This window comes from Grus americana, chromosome 3 (assembly GCF_028858705.1).
Source record: "Grus americana isolate bGruAme1 chromosome 3, bGruAme1.mat, whole genome shotgun sequence".
NCBI classification, from domain to species: domain Eukaryota; kingdom Metazoa; phylum Chordata; class Aves; order Gruiformes; family Gruidae; genus Grus; species Grus americana.
In genome coordinates this window covers 74,923,085-74,943,347 of record NC_072854.1, presented here as the reverse complement: position 1 = coordinate 74,943,347, position 20,263 = coordinate 74,923,085, and the positions used below count along the sequence as shown (strand labels likewise).

The following is a 20,263-nucleotide window of genomic DNA, read 5'->3' as shown; positions in this document are numbered from 1 at the left end:
TGCTAAGTAGCAGAGCCTACAAGACTACACCTGAATTCATCAAGTTCTTAAAGGTTTTTAGAGTTCCAGGCAGTGCTAATTGGGGTCTGAATTTAATAGAGCTATCTATTCTTCTTCAATCATGTTCACATAAGACCTCTGTGGCAACACTTTTTTTTTTTTTTTTACAACACTTTGCTAAAATTCTTCATATTTCCACAGCATTATAGTTACCTTATTTGCACCAATGCAAAACCAGAAATTTCAATTGGTTTTTACCAAAAGTACAAAGCAAATGTGTCATTTAGGTTTTTGTTTCCTTACCTCAAACCCAAAATTATAACCCTGAATCATGGCTTCCCGGTAGTATTGCTGCAAAGTGGCAGATTCAGATTCATCAACTTCAGCATCAAACTCAGATGTGAACATGTGATCAACTCTATCAATGGCACTGCTTATCTTATTGCATAGCTGTAATGCATCATTCTGCGTAACAACAACAAAAAAGGATGGGAGGGGGGCATCAAATTATTATTTATATTCTACAGTTGACAAGACTAAGGCAAACACGAATCTAACAATTACATTATTTTAAATGGAAATGTACTTTAATGATATCATAATTCATAAAAAAATAAACCCACAACAAAAAAAACAAACCACCCACAAACCACCAAATCCCTACTCCAAAAACAAAAGCAGAAAAACAGAGACACACCTACCCACTTTTAAATCACAAAGCAGCCATCTTCTCCAAATATGGGGGAAAAAAAGTTGTTTCTTCAGATTATGGATTTTGATAGAACTAATTTTTATGAAATCAAACACTTGCTTTCAAATCAACAGTGCTCTCACATGAAGATGTAATTATTCTGTTGCTATGAATATTTCTATTGCATTATGGACTTGTTTCCCACTTACCCAGCGCAAAATGATTACACCAGTGTTGCTCAAAATTACACTCACAAATCCTTTCCAAAAACAGAATGAAAACTGTACTGAAATTAAAGTCCACAGAGGTGGTATAAATTACAATTGTAGAATATGTCATTAGCATTGCCATCAAGTCTGCTTACACGTTTTTACCTATCAGTGAGCAAAGCGCTGTCAAGTTTGACTGAGATAATCTCGAAAACTGCTTACCTTTAGCTGTTGTAGAGCTTTGGCAATGACTGGTTGGCTGGATGTCTGTTCCTGATGCAGCGATATTAGCCCTTCAATAGACTGCTGGAAAGCTTTTCTCTGACTCACAAGGTGGGCAGATTGAATGACTACAAGGAGGAGGTTATCAACCTAGGAATACAAGATACCACTAGTTCTTATAAACAAAATCCCCTCTATAAAAAATACAGAATCATAGACTGGTTTGGGTTGGATGGGACCTTAAAGATCATCTAGTTCCAACCCCCCTGCCATGGGCAGGGACACCCTCCACTAGACCACGTTGCCCAAAGCCCCATTCAACCTGGCCTTGAACACTGCCAGGGAGGGGGCATCCACAACCTCTCTGGGCAACCTGTTCCAGTGCCCTACCACCCTCACAGTAAAAAATTTCCTCCTCTTATCTAATCTAAATCGACCCTCCTTCAGCTTAGAGCCATTACTCCTTGTCCTATCACTACACTCCCTGATAAACAGTCCCTCTCCTTATTCTTGTTAGGCCCCCTTTAGGTACTAGAAGGCCACAATTAGGTTTCCCCGGAGCCTTCTCTTCTCCAGGCTGAACAACCCCAACTCTCTCAGCCTGTCTTCATAGGAGAGGTGCTCCAGCCCTCTGACCATCTTCATGGCCCTCCTCTGGACTCGCTCCAACAGCTCCATGTCCTTCTTTTGTTGGGAGCCCAAGAGCTGGACGCAGTACTCCAGGTGGGGTCTCACGAGAGCAGAGCAGGGGGCAAAATCACCTCCCAGTCATGTCCCACATCAGCAAATTCCAACTGGTTATTTTTTTAATTCTAAAGTATGAAAGACCTCTCTTGTTGCTATTCATGAAAATCTTTAATTCACACAGTAAAGCTTGATGCTGGCAACTGAACTTGATACATGAGCAGAGCTCTATTAGGGCAAATGCCACAGCAAGTGTTCAAGGGATTATTCACTTCTGGAAAGGTTTGGGAAACACTTTATTAAAATTATCTTCAGAATAGTTATACACAGAAAGGCAGCATCTGAACAAAATAATTATATTTTCTCAGAGCAGATGAAGGTAACAACCATCACATAAATAAGCAGGTTTTATTCAAGTAATGTAATACACTTCAGGAATAAAACCTACTATTGAACAGGGAAAGCCATAGATTTACCACACAGTATTTGCTCAAATTTTTAAAATTATTAAAATGTAAGAATATGTTTTGGACACTAGAGCTCTGATATCGCCAAAGTCTATAAAAGTGCAGTCACGGATGGTGTTGCCTTTGCTGTGGCACTATGAGTCACATATATATTAAGCTCTGTTGATTTCAAACTACAGGCAATGCATCTGCAACAAGTTACAAAACAAGACCTACTTCATATCCAGATTTTCAATATGTCAAAGAATATTTTCATGCTCAAAATTCTTTAAACATTGATGGGATTATGCTATTTTATTAATATTTTTAAGTAACTCCTTACATTTTCTCTAGTTTGCAATCAAAACATGTTTTTTAAAAACACAGGACACAACCTTTCTGAAGGACTTTTTACTTCCTAACCTTTTAATACTGGATTTTAAAAACCTAATAAACAGTGTTATACACACACACACATATAAACACATACACAAACACACAGTGTTTTATGTGCACTTACATATGTCAGATAGAATACTATTTGCAAACCAAATTCCATCTTCTGCTGTATTCATTTTCTGAATGAAATGCTAACTCTGATAGAAGTCAAATGAATTCTAAGTACTTAATTAAAGGCTATTTTTTTTATTGTTCAGTCTGGACAACAGACAAACAAGAAGTAACATGCTTGCACATTAAAAACAGCCATATGTACAGGAGTGACTTTTTCAACTGCCTGTAATTGCTAGAGCCCTCTGAATGCTAGAAGCCAGGCACAGTGGCATGGAAAGTCACTCTGTTCATGAACAGTAGAGCCCATTTATGGTAGGGATCCAAGGAACTGCATGACATACCAAAAGGAAAATGCACTCAGTTTAACATAAGGATATGAGGACAGGAGGGGAAGGGAGCTGGCTGGCTTAGTCGCTAGAGCGTAGCAGAACTGCTGGCAGGGAACCCCTGTTGGCTTGGGACAAAGGAAAGTATGACTGGAAAGATTTCTTCCTGCAGAACTGTTGAACATCCAGTAGCTTCCACAGAAATTTAAATGTCACAGTTCACTCAAGATCGAAAGTGACTAGTTCCATGCCTCAGTGTGTGGAAAGCCACTGCCACGCTTTCTTGGAGACTGGTGACTTTTTGATAAAATGTACAGTTTCAAAGTCCTATGCACACTTCTGACACTGAACATCCAACTAGATACTGAAAGTATCTCTTTATAATAAACTCCAACACTGAAAAATGCACATTATAGAGATAGTCTTGCCAGACTCTTTTCAATGGTGCCCACTGACAGGACAAGGGACAATGGGTACAAACTGGAACACAGGAAGTTCCATCTCAACACAAGGAAAAACTTCTTCACTGTGAGGGTGACCGAGCACTGGAACAGGTTGCCCAGAGAAGGTATGGAGTTTCCTTCTCTGGAGATACTCAAAAGCTGTGTGGACGCCATCCTGTGCAACCTGCTCAAAGTGACCCTGCTTTAGCAAGGGGGGTTGGACTAGATGATCTCCAGAGGTCCCTTCCAACCCCTACTGTTCTGCGATTGTGTGTAATCCTTCTAAGAAATGCTAAAATCCATTGAATTTAATACTTGCATTAACACAACTAAGAATCAATCCTATCCTTGAATTCCACTTTTATTACCTATAAAAGGACACATGCCTCACTTAAATTTCTGTGGTTAATCTGAAAGGATAAACATTCATAGAAGTGTGGAGATCACAAACAGGGATAAACAAAAAACCAAAACCCACCTGCATGGTGCGCAGTGTATCAACCGTTTCTACTTGTGGCACTACTTTGACAGGCTGACCCTCCCATGCGCTCCAGCTGTCATCTAATTCATGGTCTTTATCACTGCGTTTGGTCATTAGTAAATAGGCCTCATATGCAATCTCATCTGAATCCTTTGAGCAATCCTTTCCAGCAGCTGCATTGAGGAGCTGCAAAATCACTGATTTTTCTCCTGCAATACTATTTGGTACAAATACTTGTAAACTCTCGAGCCCAGGGATTTGTACCTGTAGAAAAAAATAAAATTATACCAAATGAGTGAATCTCACTGTCTTTTATGATACATAAAATAGATATATGTTATCTCATTTAAGCAACAGGGAGAGTTTCCATCTTAAACAGCTGTACAATATACATACTAAAACAATACATCCAGCCATTTTTGCACTACAAGTCAAAACACATTATAAGAAATTATTTGCCTTGAAATCCACTAAATCACCAACTTTCAGTGACATCTTTCCTTGCACCTTCAGTTGATCCTTCCACATATTCTTCTAAAGGAATCTTGTTACAAAAATTCCAATTTCACATATATACTATATATGTCTGTATATATGTCTGTATGTGTAAAATATATACGCACATATTTAAAAAAGTAAATTAGTCAAGACTAATTTAAAACTTATGAAGCACACATTTTTAAGACTGGAATATTAAAAGAAGAAAAATTCCTTCAGGATCTCTAAAAATCCACATAACATTTCTCAATGGCTACAAAAGATAAGAGTAAGCAAAAATATGGCTAAAAATAGATCAGTTATTCTTTTACTATTCATGAAAGAGAGATCAATTAAGCCCAATAGGAGTGCTCTCTTTTAATAAAATACTGCTTATACTACTTAAAAACTACTTCTGCGTTATATCTGTCACATAGTTACCAATACTTTAACCAAGTCAGGCATCAGAATCAGACTGTGAAAACAGTAAAATAGTTGATACCTGTGATTTGACATGAGGTAACTGACTTAATAGTGAAGTTTTATTCTCTCTTTCCAGAGTTTGATGTCATTAACCTAAGACAAAACACTGCACTCAATGTTTTTACCCTTAGGCAGCCATATTTTATAATTAAAACCATTATAATCCATAGGTCAATGTAAAAATTAGATGGTTGTACTGAAAGCTAAAATAGTTTCCCAAAACTAAAGAGCATCTAACTGAAAAGGCTGTTAAAAATTTAAACTCCCTACAGGATGTTAGAGGGCCAATATAGGAAGCGTTAATCACCAAGATGTGTGTCATTTTCAGTGGTGAAAACAAGGGGTGAGGTAATACATAAAGAGACATAAATCTTGAGATCCAAATAATCTAATCTAGATTATTTAACTCAGGCGCTTACACAGATTTTTCAAATTCAAGACTTTTTTTTTTTCTTCAAAACATGCGCATAAGAACAATGATACTATCTTTAACTAAAAGGTCTACCAAATTTAATATTGTATCTTAAAGCGGCCAAGAGCAGATACTTAGGGGAAAATATTTTTTAAAAAGTAAACATATATGATTTCTCTGACTATGCTCTCAAACAATTCACAGACAAGGCTCCTGTTGAGCCAGGTGTTTCATCCATGTATTTAACAACCCTTTATGAACTTCTCTCCTATGAACTTGTCGGTCTCTCCTTGAACCAATTTCTACTTTTAGCAATCATTTATATAAATCTGACAAGAATTTTGTCATGCATAAATTAGTAGATTATTTCCCAGTTGGGAACTATATATATTAAATGTATGGAAGGACAAAAAAAGAACAGCAGATCCAAATAAACTTAATCTGTTGAAGCAACGGACTTAAATTTAAACTACAATAAAGACTTGTTGACCTAGGAATTAAGGAATAAAGTGCAAAACCATAAACATGGGGATTTATAGCACAGCAAATATCAGGCACAGAGTTTAACCTACTTTTGCTGTACAACAGTTTTCTAGCAAGAGTTATTCCGGAACAGAACTGAGTCCCTGCATTTCTCATATCCTTAGTACTCTAAAGGAAGCTTGCTAGAGCAGACCTCCACTAGACTATCGTTGCTTTATAAGAGCACACAAAACACAGGTCCGTAGTCTGAGATTATCTACTTAAACATGTCCATTTACTTATGTATCTGTTTACATCAAACTTTAAAGCATTTATTTTTCATAAAACTCCCTAGTAAGTGTTATTACTCCCCTTCTGCAAATGAGTAAGTACTATCGAAGCAAAATGGCTTTTCCTAAGTCACAAAGAGAATCTTTGGGAAGACAAGGAATTAGACACTGATTTCACAAAACATAGACTAGCATCCTTACTCACAAAAACACGGGTACAGAAAATAATTTGACTGCCCAAATTCTAATATTAAATATATGACATTTTAAATGTTGAGATATAGATGTCACATTAAAAAATTGAAGTATATCAAGAAATATCCTTTGACATTTTACTTAGCATCCCCACTCTACTTTCATGCCTCTAAACTGAATTTACCTTCACATACTCTTTTGTTTTCAGAGCATTCAGAAGATCTCGCACAGGGGCTGACAACGCAAATTCTGCTGCTATTTCAAGGTCCTACAAGTAATGACAAAACAAAAGAATATGTTTTCAGACTAAATTTCTTTAAAGCATATAAATAAGATGAGACTTTACTGTTAACTTACCTTCCTCAGCATTTTAGCAAAACCAAGAGCTTTGGAGGCCCTTTCTCTAGCTTCATGAAACAGTTCTTTTAGCGCTCGGCTGGTCTCTATAACAGACCTCCTGAAACATTGGTAAGAATAAAGTGCCAATGTTTAATAAATTATATTGCATTTTTACAGCTATTAGAAAATAACAATTATTTACATATATGTCACTAGAAAGAGCATAGAAAAGACAAATATTTACAAGCAGGTGACTGAAAGAAATTGAACTTGTGCAGGTACATTTTTGATAAGGATATAAAAACTGAATTTAAAGAATATTAAATAAACAATCTCTCATACCCTGAAATCAAAAGAAGGTTACTAGGCTTCAAACAAACAAAATGATGGTTCATTACTACTGCATACAGAAATATCAGCAATAAAGTCCACGGAGCCTTGCATTTACAGATTTTTAATTCTAAGAAATAAAATGCAGTATGTACCTGTCAGGTGCACAGAAACATGAGTGTGCTTATTATTACTAAGCCATAGGGCTTAATACCTGATTTCATCTGATGCAGTACTGTCATCGGCACTGGCCCAAAATTCATCACAACTGTCTTGTAGTCCAGAATCTAAAAATATTCCTGTAGATTTCAGCAGCATTCCTGCAATATCACTGTGGCAACAGAAATGGTGGAACTTCAGAGTCTTATTCAGGTAGCATGGCACCTTAAACTTCTTCCTACTCTGTCCAACACAAGAGAGCCGTGTTGCCAAGTCCGCCTGCAGAAACAAGCAGCATCTTGGGGTCCCTCAGGTACTCTATGTGCACAGGGCTAGCAGGAACAGGGACTTTCCGTAGAAGCAGTCATTCCTGTTATAGCCAGAGTAACAGCAATCTGCACTTACTGTGTCCTATAACTACAGTCATTGTAATAATCCATAAATTCACAATCAACTGCTTACTGAGGCTTCAAGAACCCCAATTTGGGAACCCTGAATGAACGCTGACTTGAATAGGTATCTGGTACAAATCAACACCATAAGCAGAGTAATTAAATAAAACTTACCAGAACAGTTTTCCAGCTTGAGCTTCACCTCCTCTTATATAAGGAGTTATTTCTTTGGTGAAATTCCATTCTTCCTCCAACAGATTTTTTAAACTATGAGACGCTTGAGGTAACTGCTGTAGCATTTGGATCCAGCTTCGCATATAATCAAAGTAAACCTGTACATGGAAAGAGATAAATTAAACAGAAATTGCTACACAACATGTAACTAAGGACTATAGCTTCTTAAGTCATCAAACAATCTCAGTATTATACAATTTGCAGAAAATATTTCTACAACATTTATTGTTTGCTATGGATGAAAATAAGCTACATGTTTCCACAACAAAGGTGCAATTTATGGCTCAGGAAGTAGAAAGTGCTACTGAAGTATTAAATACTACATCTCCACAATACTTTTCTGAAAATATTGACAGTACCACCACCTTGCTTGCTGCACTGCTATTCACCATTGTATCAGTGAATACCCACAGTGGCCAGAGTTTTTAAAGCTGAACTACTGAACAACAGTTTCTAAATCTTTTATTAACTGGATTACTCCAAAAGGTTTTATCTGAACATATCCTCCTGGATATGTGTAAGTGCAGTGAATAGGCTTCTCAGATTCTACATTATACCTTGTGTTCCTTTATATAGTCTTATCTCTCACCTATATTTAACTATTATTGTTTTAAACCAACATAAAATCCAGATAAGCACAATTCTTGTTCAAACATCTACCCTTCAGGATCCTACTGAATGCAAAAAGTTAGCTGCAATTTGTTTTAATTCAATAATCCATAACATCAAGCAATGTCCCTCTTTAGAAACAGTTAAGACACTTCTTATTGGTTTCAAATATTTTTGGACCACACTGTAATAATGCCAAGATCATGGAATTATAGAATGGTTTGGTTTGGAAGGGACCTTAAAGATCATCTAGTTCCAACCCCCCTGCCATGGGCAGGGACACCCTCCACTAGACCATGTTGCCCAAAGCCCCATCCAACCTGGCCTTGAACACTGCCAGGGAGGGGGCATCCACAACCTCTCTGGGCAACCTGTTCCAGTGCCCCACCACCCTCACAGTAAAGAATTTCTTCCTCTTATCTGATCTAAATCAACCCTCCTTCAGCTTAAAGCCATTACCCCTTGTCCTGTCACTACACTCCCTGATAAACAGTCCCTCTCCAGCTTTCCTGTAAAGGCCCCTTCAGGTACTGGCAGGCTGCTATAATGTCTCTCCGGAGCCTTCACTTCTCCAGGCTGAACAACCCCAACTCTCTCAGCCTGTCTTCATGGGAGAGGTGCTCCAGCACTCTAATCATCTTCATGGCCCTCCTCTGGACCTGCTTCAGCAGGTCTATGTCACTCTTATGCTTGGGACCCCAGAGCTGAATGCAGTACTCCAAGTGAGGTCTCACGAGAGCGGAGTAGATACAGAAAAGCCTTAAAACTCTACTCTGGGTTAGGCAGGTACTGCGTTCTGATAGTCTCAGGCTGTAGCTCCATTCTTGACTTTATTTAATTCGCCTTTCACTCTCAGCCTAATTCCTCTTCCAGTACTCACCTTAGCTACCTTGCCTGCCTATACAAGGAGTCCACAGGAAAACACAAAGAATAAATTCCACCCCCATCCCTCATTAAACCTGTCTTAACCTTCTGATTTTGTACAAGTTTTCCCTATCCCTATTTTCAGTCCAGATCATCTCTTCAGCTCTCTTTGCCCAGCTGTCTCAACCTTCTGACAATCTTGACCATTCATCAAATCTTTCTTGCCTGCTGCTAGCTCTACAGTAACCTGTAACTCTGAATAGGTACAAACTGTCATTCTTTAGAGTCTGATAAATTTATTCCTATTTAGACAGTCTTGTTACTATTCCTTTCAAGACCTACAAAAAGCAAAATGCTTCTTATTGCAATAATAGTACACATTAAAAATAAGGTATTGTTAATGGATGAATGCAATACCAAGATATTAAGACATTATATTAGTCAAACAACTGTATTTTTTTTTTTATTCAATACTACAAGTTTAGTAGAAGTTTAGTTTAAATGTATGGAATTTACAGTTCTATTTATGAACCATTTTACCTTACATACTGGCAATTTATGAGTATACTGTACCACAGTTCAGTAAACAAAAATCAGTATTACTAAAATTATTGCTGAGCAGCAATGGCTACTGTGTTACTTTTATGAGTCCATTAAAACAATAAAATTATATTAAATTAGCACAAGAATAAAAAAATAGCAAGACCAACAGAGACAACAGATTTTATGAGCAGCATTCAGATTAATACACTTAAACTCCGAATATTTTCTCCTCTTTGAAGCTTACCATTAACATTTTATGCAGGTCCTCTTCAAAAGAATCAATGTTGCAATCAATCTTTTGTAAGTCATCTAACACCTCCCGTAACATAAACTGGTAATATTGCTTCATTAACAGGCCACCCTTCAGAACCTCTTTACACTCTCTCACTAGCTGCAAGAAAAAAAAGCAACCCCAAAAACTGCCATCAGTCAAGATATTACTCTTAAATTCTCCCTGGGAAGTTAAAGCTTAATTTGTCAGATCATGAAGATCATGGTGCTGTAAGACATTCAACACAGGTTATAACAGACAAACAACGTCTAATTTAACTACCTAACAGAAATAACCCATGTGCATATACACACACACCTCCAGTTCTCAGCACAAATGCAGAACTGGAGAACCACCTTGAACTGTTAGGAACTATGCTGCCACCACATAATGCCAAATTGCCATTAAAAAAGAACAGCGGTCTCTGATAAGATCAGAGATCATCAAGATCACAAAAGCTATTGCTAAAAGTGAAACATGGATGACATGGCTCAAAGGGGCAGCTAGTGAGAAAGGATGGGAGAAAAAGCACACTGTAGGAAGCATATGATCTGTGCTGGTTTTCTGCGTATACTTTTTCTTGCAAACCAGATTCATTTATTTCTTAAGTAGAACTGACTTGCTAGTAATAATGGGTTTGTTCAACTTAGAGAAGAGAATATGCAAGTCACTTCAGGGAAATTGTCTGGATACAATAAAAAAATGCTTTACTGGGAGAAAAAATAAATACTGGAACAGACTGGCTGGAGAAGCAGTGGAACTTCTCTCTCACTGAAAGTATTCATCATCTGGCCTTACAAGGCTCTGGATAACCTAATACAGGGCCCAGCTTCCAGAAGGTTGGACCAGAGTAAATCCAACCCAGACTTCTCTGTAATTCTGTAGTATTCTGTGAACTTGCAGAACAAAGCAGACCCCTAGACTCTGTTTTGAGCCTGCTCAAGACTTTAGGAATTATAATTTTTCAGGAAACAAATACATCTATTTGTGAAATATCCTCTACAGTTCCTTTGCCTGTTATTGCATGGGAGAGCACGCATTTTCTGAGTTTAATTAATTTTTTTCCATGTAATTAACAAGACAGCACGCACCATCAAAACAGTCTGTAACAAACACATTGTTTTCCAGGAAGAAACTGCCACTTTTACTTAACTTGAAGTCCACAAGGAGAACAGAAAATGTAAGGGCAAAAAATAGCCCCACTCTCCAGGAAAAAAGGATATATTGTGCTTTGCAATACAGTATGCTATACTATATTTTATTATAACTATGACTCTTAAGATTGAAATTATAGCTACTGTGCTTTTGGATAAGAGGGCATCCAAAATCCTAGTATACCAAGGAAATAAAAAGTGGGGGGGAGTAAGGTGGGGTAGGGAAGAGACAGGACTCAAATTTATTTGGGACCATAATGTAACTTAGCAATTGATTTTGGAGCAGCAGATAACTGGAATGTGAAACCATAATCAGCCCAAGAGCTTATTTAAATGTTTACCCTTAAAGACCACTTGATAAAACTCTGATCTTGTTACGCTCGCCAGGAAGCAGGGAGATGACTTCAGACAATTTTAGTATGTCCTGGGCTAGACGTTGAAAACGGCATTAATCTAAACAGCCGCCATTGTATCAGATAACCACCCGAAAAGAAATCCCCATACAACATTCTCAACCAGCAACAGGACTGACAATCCTGGGTCACTACCCACAGAAAATATCAGATATTTACATAGAACAATGTGCTGGGAAAGAAGATTTTTTTTTCATTTTGTTCTTCTTCTTAATCAACTTCTATGTGTCCACCACATGTTGGCAGAGGTCTTACATTTGCAAAGAAAAAAGGATAAAATCAAAGAAAAAAGAAATATACAGACCCTTAAAACTGGTTACGCTGCCTAAGAAACCCAAATGGAGGAAGATGTGCTGGACAAGGTTATATAGCTTATAATGCAAATGGGACAAATACTATTTACCTTTGCTGGCTGATAATTCTTTAATCACCAGTTTTGATTCCTGGAAGTCTAAATCAGAGAAGTATATATGACCAGTTGTTTACTACGCAAAAAAAAGATCTCCATATGAAATACAAAACTATATATAAAATTTATTATGTAATTATACATTGTCATTTCTTAAACTAATCCTCTTTAAACTGACAACTTTATCATAACAAAATGACAAAGTCATTCCAAAGAGGAAACATGAAAAAGAAACGGTTGAAACAAACCTGTTTAATACTCAAAAGAGATGGCTCCCCAGCAGGTCTCTGTTCCAACCTTAGCTTGAGACATTCATGGATAACATTGAGCAGGACTCGGCAAAGGACCAAGAATGCAGGTTCAAAAGATGGCAAATCCATGGATTTCAGCTCCTCCCATGATACAGTACTGCATTTTTGCTCACAACAAGGTGGGGAATTTAATAACTGCACATAATCTGAACATAACGTGGGATCTGGAAATTCTGAAAACTGTAACAAGAAATAGGTATTATGAAGAGGATCCTTAAGTTCTTTAGGATTTAGCATTTGTTTAAAGTAGCACACACTAAAGTCCCTTTTTAATAGGTAAGATACTCTTAACTGAAAAATCAACCACAGAAGTTTCAATTTATCTTTTTTTTTTAAACTTAATTTTTTTTCTTTTTTTTTATTTTTTTATTTGAGGATCACCAGGCTGAGGAAAACAATTATGGACCCTTGGGAGTGAATAAAATCTCTTACTTTATGTTTCTGTTTTAAAATGATTGAAGTATCCATTAAAGCTGGAGATCACCTCACTACATAGGAAGAAACTGCTGTTTGAGGTTATGATGAACATACAAGTTAAGCCTAACATAATATATGGGAACATATATTCAGGTCATTATAAGATACAATACTTGACAATTTCAAAATATATTAAAAAAATAAATAAATAAAAAGGCTAATGACTATAGAGAAACAACTTTGCACTTGGGCATGTCAGGTGAGTAACCTCGTTCCTTTTCAAATACATAGTGCATATATTATATAAAACTCCACATTGTAAAGTAATGCAACATTCAAGAAAGTGTCACTAGCTAAATTGAACAAAACTGTTGAAAAAAAAAGTTATGAACTTTGGTAGATGTTAAGAAATTGAAACTAAAATTAAAAAAGGAAGATAAAATATAGAGATCCAGCTTTTTTTTAATTAATAAACTGATTTTTCATTTAAATGAAAATTACATTTATATGTAATGACATTTCTAATTACAGAAAATAATTGAAGCTATCTGAAATAGACATCTAGATATCTAAACTACATACCTTCTGGTAACATTCTAAGCAAAACTGTACATGGAGGCACTCTGGGTTTAATTTAGGAGGAAAATTTGGACTGCAATATGTGTGCAGCTCTTAAAGATAACAACACATTCTACATCATCTAAAGACAAGATTTGTTTCAGATTGTTTGGTTTTGTTGAATTCTAATTCTCATTTCACAGCTGCTAACTATGACACCTGAATATCCTTCATTCATATATTAGACATAACTAGCATTTTTTAGGTTTTTCCTTCAGTGCCAAATTTAAATAACCTCACATCAAAGAAGGGGAAAACATCACCAGGAATTAGATCAAATGATTAAGTGCTGCCCAGAAAATTTAAAAAAAAAAAAAAAGGAAAAAAAAAAGCCATTTTTAAGCTTATTATCTAGCAGAAAATTTAAAAAAATTAAAAAAGAAATTGTTTATTCCTTTATACCTTCAGACACACTTTTGACAGTTGTGCTTATAGTGTTGTACAAGCTCTGCTTTCTCAGAAGAGCCACACAAAATTACAGCTACTGACAAAGTCAATTTTCTTAATGTTTTTATTTTTAATATTGTGATGTTTCTCGACTGTGATGTGGGATAGAATAGCATATTCATTACTGTCTAATGTTGGCACAAAAAAGTATTATGCACTGCAGATTCTTAAGTGGTTTATAAAACCACCAGCTCATTATGCAGATATAGCAAACACGCACGAGTGGGGATTTCCTCTATACCTCGTTTAGTTGAAGTTTAATCACTAGTTGATCTACCGTAAAAGAACTTATCTTCTTGGATAGTATATTAATGTCTTCTTTTTACTAACTCTCTTTTAAAGAAAAGCACAGCACCAGAATAGCAACAGAGCTGAAGGCTTTTATACAAGAAGTTTTCAGTAATAACGGATCATGAAAATACTACACTTCTACAGTACAATAAAATATTTAAGAAATACAATCTTCATCATGTGCAAGTATAGTGTTGGAAAATTAGGTTCTTATAAAAATATTAAAGAACCAGTTTATGAGCAAAAATATCACAATGAAATTGAATAAATGTGTTAGTTCATTTTCTAACATTAACAGCACAGGACATTAGGGCTTAGTATTAGACACCTAAACTTCTATTGTTCAGTTTGACCAATCTTGATCTTCAGTGGGCCCAATCTGAAATGTTTCAAGTGACTACCAAATATTCTTTAAAAAACCCCAAGAAAACAAAGTCCAAGCCATTTATTGAGATCATACATAAAATTCATACTCAAAAGTGCACCCAGTTGAATAAACAACGAACAGGGTACACGGGCTTAAATCTGTTCTACTAAAATAACATCTCTGATTTTGTAAATTAAATAAGAAATATTAGCCATTTTCTTTAAGAATCAAATCATACAACTTCTACACAAAACAGACTACAGTGCTTAGAGCCTTGTGAAAGCATCAGAGCCTATGAGAAATGAAACTTGTCCTTTAAAAAACACTAAAAACAGCTATCTGTATAAACATTTACATATATTTAAGATGAAATGAGCATTAAAATGCGTACAGTGAAAGAATCCAGAAAGCACATTTTAGATGAAAGATAGCGTTTAAGTAACAATAGAAATGAAAGTATGTCCAGAGATTTTAAAGTGTATGTACACACATAAAGACAGAGTCAAGATATATATATTAAAAAAATCCCCAAAACCCAGAAGTAACAATGATTAACAAAACACTAACAGCTCTGACTGCATACAAATATCAAACTGAACTGCACTAAAACACCCAAAGACACTACATTCAAAGTAGTATCAGATGCAAAGACCAAGCAGTTTAAAACCATCTCCTCTATTTCAGTCTGATGTCATGTCACCTTTTGCTGCACTAGGTACCACATTTCTGACAAACAGTATTTTCTGTTTTTAAAAGCATGCTTTTAATTTTGGGGGAGGAAAGAAGTCTACAATTTTATAACATTCACCTTCAGTCATAAAGTAATTTCATAAGAGAAGGTAATATTCCAAAGAAAATGTAATAATTACTGAAAATGAACATTCAAAGAAGTGGCAACAGTAGAAAAGGAGGGAGAAAAGATTAACGTTACGTCTTACACAAGTCATCTAATGCTAAGTTCCCAAAATGTTTAATTCTGTGAAGCTGCAAAGACCCTAGCTACTAGTGTTTCATTAACTTGTTTTAAGAATTCTTATGAAGTCAAAACATTTGTGGTATTTAGCAATTTCAAAAATATATTCAAAGTAGTTTTCAATACCCTCAAATTACATTTTATTTCCTTTGGCTTTTTAAAGGTATTTCTACATAATATATTAAGCTGAATTTCTATCTAAGTATATCTGATTTGGGGGTACTTTTGGTTACTGTAAGAGATACCTGCAAGTTTTGCTTAGGCACGTGATTCTAGAAATACACAAAGATTTTCTTAATGCAAAACTTCCTAGAACACAAGTTGAAACCAATTAGAGAATAAATAAAAAAATCAACTACTAGCTTCATTTTTACAGTAATATCTACAGTAAGAACAGTATGAATAAGAACTTTTTCAAAATCAAATAACTTTATAAATATAAATTATTTAATCCTAAAAAAATAACCTCCAAGGGAGATAAACAATTCTTGTTCCTTTTGAAAATGTGAAAGTCAACACTAACAAATCAGAAACATGTCAAAGACCATATGTAGTATCCATATTTGAAGAGGCACATTGTCTAAGATATTCCTTCATCCAGAATCCATGGTTAGACTCCACACACAGTGCCACTTCATCGAGGAGGGCAAGTAATCCTTACTACTAGTTCTTCCTAATATAAAAATGCCTACAAGTTACGTAACAGTTTATATTAAGAAACAATATTCTGCTTTGAAAGAATGAGTGACCAAAACTTACCACATGAAACTTCAGCTACCTTCCTTCATTTACTGCTTATTTCATATTTTTTGTTTTTATTAACTCACAATCATTCTTAATTAAGAATATAAAATGACCCAAAGAAAAAAAAAATTAAACTAAGAGCCAACTGAAGAACACAACATGCTAACATGACTTGCTTTCATAGATTTCAAGGTTAAGAGAGTCCATGCATTTATCCAATCTGGCCTCAAGCATAACGTGTCACCACAGTACTTCATTTATTTAGATGAGGTAAAACCCAAAACATTAGTGAAGTTTTCATAAAGGATGTCTTGCAGAAAGATATCCAGTCTTGAAGACAAGAAAAAGAAAGTGACCACTTCCATCGCTTTTTTTTCCTCACAATTCAATTTTTGTGCCTAATTTTCCATTGGAATTTTTCTGACATAGCTTTAGACATTAAAAAATATAATGCACAAAGATGTTATCGTAAAAATGTCATTTCAGTTACAAACAAGAACATAGAACTAGCTTGTCCTTCACATAAATTCTAACTCAGGTCAAGTAACAGATTCATTTCAGTGGAAGCAGAACTGGGCTCTTTAATCATAACATACACTATCTTTCAAAAGCCAGCAAAGCAACCAAAACTTTTGTAAGATCCCAATTCTTCCAGTTCCAGTTAGAAACAATAGAGCAGGGGAGGTACTCCTGTTATCCATTTATACTAGTAGCAACCTACCTCCAGCTGGTGATCACTCCTTACCAACGCCATACGGGCCCTTTGCAAGGAACCATGCATTAGCTTGTGCAGTCTTAAAATTAGCTTCCTCAACCCCATTTGCTTCAGTGCTTTATCTACAAACGGCCTGTAAATAGAGGTCAAACAGTGTTGGCTGCAGCTTGCCTCAGTACTGCATTCTGGAATAGCCCAAGAGGCAGAGTCATCCCCAGATTCAAGCCTATCAAGCCTCCTTGAAAAATGGTCCTGAAAGTCAAAATTTGGCTTATTAGTAAAATTGTTCTTGATGGCTTGTCTAAGTTCCTCAACACTCTCCTCAGAGATTTGTTCTTCACCATCGCTCTCCTCTGTGCATGTTCCTGAGGATTCTTTTACTTCTGTTTCCCTATCAACTTCTTCATCCTCTGGATCATTGTCCTTAGATGGTCGAGGAGAAGGAATTTCAAACACTGGCCAGCCAATGTTAGAAAGATTTTTGATGCCCAATACAGTTCCCATAATCCTTAGTTTTTGATTTAAGTCTTTTGTAATATTTAGCCACAGACAGAGTGCCTGCACTCTGTCTTGGAAGTCCTTTGCAGCATACTTTTCATAGTCCTTTTGAAGAGCCTGCAGAGATGGATAAAGTGCTTCTATATACTCTAGCAGCTCCATTATCCGCTTTACTTGCTCAAATGAGACCCGCTGGCGATGGAGGTGTTCATGATAGCTTGAGTAACCCAAAGCACTAGTTCCATGTGTTGCTTTGCAAACTCCTTCTCCTGAAGTACCATTGAGACTGGCTCCATTTTTAACACAAGAGAAGCCTCCATAGTTCACTTTGAAGGTGAGAATTTCATTGATGATATCAGGGATAGCCTGACGGGCTGCATAGAGATAGAGGTCTTGGTCATTAATGCTCCGGCCAGCATGCCAAGCCTGCAGCTCCAGCCAGATCAGTTCATTCGATCGGTTCAGCCAGACAGAAGAGGTGTTTTCCTGTCCTCTTTGCTCCCTGTCCTTTTTCTTTGATACTGAGGTAAGTTTTAACAAAAGCCGCAGGGTTTCAAAGAATTTTAAGCGGTCTGCTGGGCAATCAGTCCTAGAAGTCTGGCGTGCAGTTCTGGGTATTGGCATGGGCACAGAGACTGGAAGCTTAGCATTGCTACAGCCAAGGCTGAGGTAAGGCTTATTGAGATCAACATCTGGAATTTTTTTTGGCAGAGATCCACCAACCGAGTCTAACATAAATGAGCACTGCACATTTTTCTTGTGATCTCGTTCTGTTGTCCTTAGGGTATCTCGGATCTTTTTCCCTTGCTTATAGCTGTGCTCCTCCACATTCTCAATGGTTTTCCCATTGTCTTTATGAACAGACTGAGTTGGCACACTCATCTTTTCTGTAAGAAAAGAAAAAAAAGAAAGAATGTGACTGCAGCAACAAGAAAAAGCATCATTCAACCCAACTCCTGACCAGGTTTCTTAGGTTGAGCATAAAATATTGTTTAATACCAATAAAACAAAACAGCCATGCGTGGAAGTAAAATGCAGTCATGGAAATTAGCATAGCTAAATCAATAATTGCACCAGAATTTTTTTCTCCTCTTGCTTTACCTCTTTTGTAGAAAGGACCGACCTCAGAGAATTCTCATTATCCTCAGTATGCCATCTACTGAAAACTAAGTATGATAAGAATGAAAAAAATGGTGTATTTTTCCATACTTCTGTCACACAACCTCCCAAACAAAAACTCAGAATGCAACAGAGTATTATTAAGGTTTCCAAGTCAAACAAAATTAAAGAGACTCCACTGCATATGCAATTTCATAAAAACTGAACCATGTACGATTCTGAAGTTTAGCTTGAATGATCCAATTCTGGCTCCTGGGGGCTTGATCTTAGTTCTGGGAAGCCATCTGTAGTCTTCATGCACTGCCTTAGCATCTACTTCCTACTTCCCAGCCCTCACTTGCCACCTTCTCTTATCACGTAACAGCAGCCCTTTCCTGCCTAATTGTGCAATCTCCTCTTCTCTCCTTGCTCTTTCCTCGAGAGCTGCAGACCGTATCACTCTTCTGCAGCACTAACAAAAGTGTTTCAATCTAGGCTTTGCAGATCAGGACAGGAGGAATTACTTGGTATTAAAACAGTGTTTTCTCTCTCTCTCTCAAGGAATTGGTGGCAGGCTGGAGAGAAACACCTGTATGTAGACTAGCTGCAGTCCAGGGATCAGCAGTTGGAACAGAACAAGCTACATGGTCAGAGGGCCCCTGCTTATTCAAGAACAGAAAGACTTTCAGAACAATGGCTGAATACTTTGTCTTCTTTTCACTGTTCACTGTGACTCTAAGGATTATCTACTGCACATGGCTCATTCCCAACTCTAGGGGTACTAATTTCCTTAGAATCTTTGTTGCTGTGCTCCTCAGTATGACATCCGTTAACACCAGAAATACTAATAAGCTCATTTGCAAAAAGAGGCCTGTTCAGTGGAAGAATAATACTATTCCCTTTCTATATATGGAAAATCATGATAGAGAAAGATCTGTCAAGCTTGCACACTTCTGGGTGCCAAAAATGGGAAGAGCTATTTGCTTAACATTTCAGAACATGGAGCACTTTGTGTTCAATGCTCCCTGACTTCAATTGCACCTTGAATTCTCAACAGTTTGCAAACCACATCCCAGAATCTCTAGCTTGCTTCTGGGGAAACAAGAAAGAGAGGAAATTTTAAGTTGTGCTATTTGCCTAGCATCACACAAATTTTCATGACAGAATGCTGTTATCATATGATGCACTTCACTGAATTATCATATGGCCCTTCATTCTTGTTTCATTCACTATATATCTTCCAGCATCTGCAACAAAAGAAGGTACAGTCATACAGAAATCTGTTTCTTTCATCACAAAATTCCAAACAATCTCTACTCATGTAGGACAGCAGTTCTTTGAAAAAAAACCTGGTGTGGTAACATAGCTCAAGGACTATCAAATGTATTTACACAAAGGCATTGTATTAAAGTTGCAGAGATGTCTGAAAGTGGAGAGGTACGTGGTCAGAGCACACTTTGCCTGTTTCCATTACAAACCCTGTTTTCAGCTGTTAATGAGCAATAAGTGGTGTGACCAGCCACACTGCCTCCTTCCAATCCCCATATCTAAAAATATAATTTAACCCTTGCCATAGTTGTGTAGGATTGGGCAGGCCGCAATGCGTACAATGGTACTTAACTCTGGAGGAAAAAAGGAAATTATATTCTGAAGGATATGAGGAAGAAAGAAGAACCACAAAGTCATCACAGAAACTGTTTCTTGCAAACATGGATTTTATTAATGCCTCTTAT

The 20,263-nt window shown here is 36.7% G+C and overlaps 1 protein-coding gene across 3 annotated transcripts in view; it reads right to left on the bottom strand.

The window, feature by feature from the left end:
* The window catches only part of MAP3K4 (mitogen-activated protein kinase kinase kinase 4), a 71,577-nt gene that overhangs the window by 29,276 nt on the left and 22,038 nt on the right, over nt 1–20,263 (bottom strand). For all 3 annotated transcript variants that reach the window (XM_054821505.1, XM_054821504.1, XM_054821506.1), the window contains exons 3-12: nt 16,941–18,319; nt 12,300–12,542; nt 10,049–10,195; nt 7,729–7,886; nt 7,218–7,334; nt 6,692–6,791; nt 6,519–6,602; nt 4,013–4,279; nt 1,123–1,272; nt 304–465 (exon numbers count right to left, since the gene is read on the bottom strand). In XM_054821505.1, the coding sequence (XP_054677480.1) occupies nt 304–465; nt 1,123–1,272; nt 4,013–4,279; nt 6,519–6,602; nt 6,692–6,791; nt 7,218–7,334; nt 7,729–7,886; nt 10,049–10,195; nt 12,300–12,542; nt 16,941–18,319 (2,807 nt within the window). The remainder of the gene's footprint in view (nt 1–303; nt 466–1,122; nt 1,273–4,012; nt 4,280–6,518; nt 6,603–6,691; nt 6,792–7,217; nt 7,335–7,728; nt 7,887–10,048; nt 10,196–12,299; nt 12,543–16,940; nt 18,320–20,263) is intronic.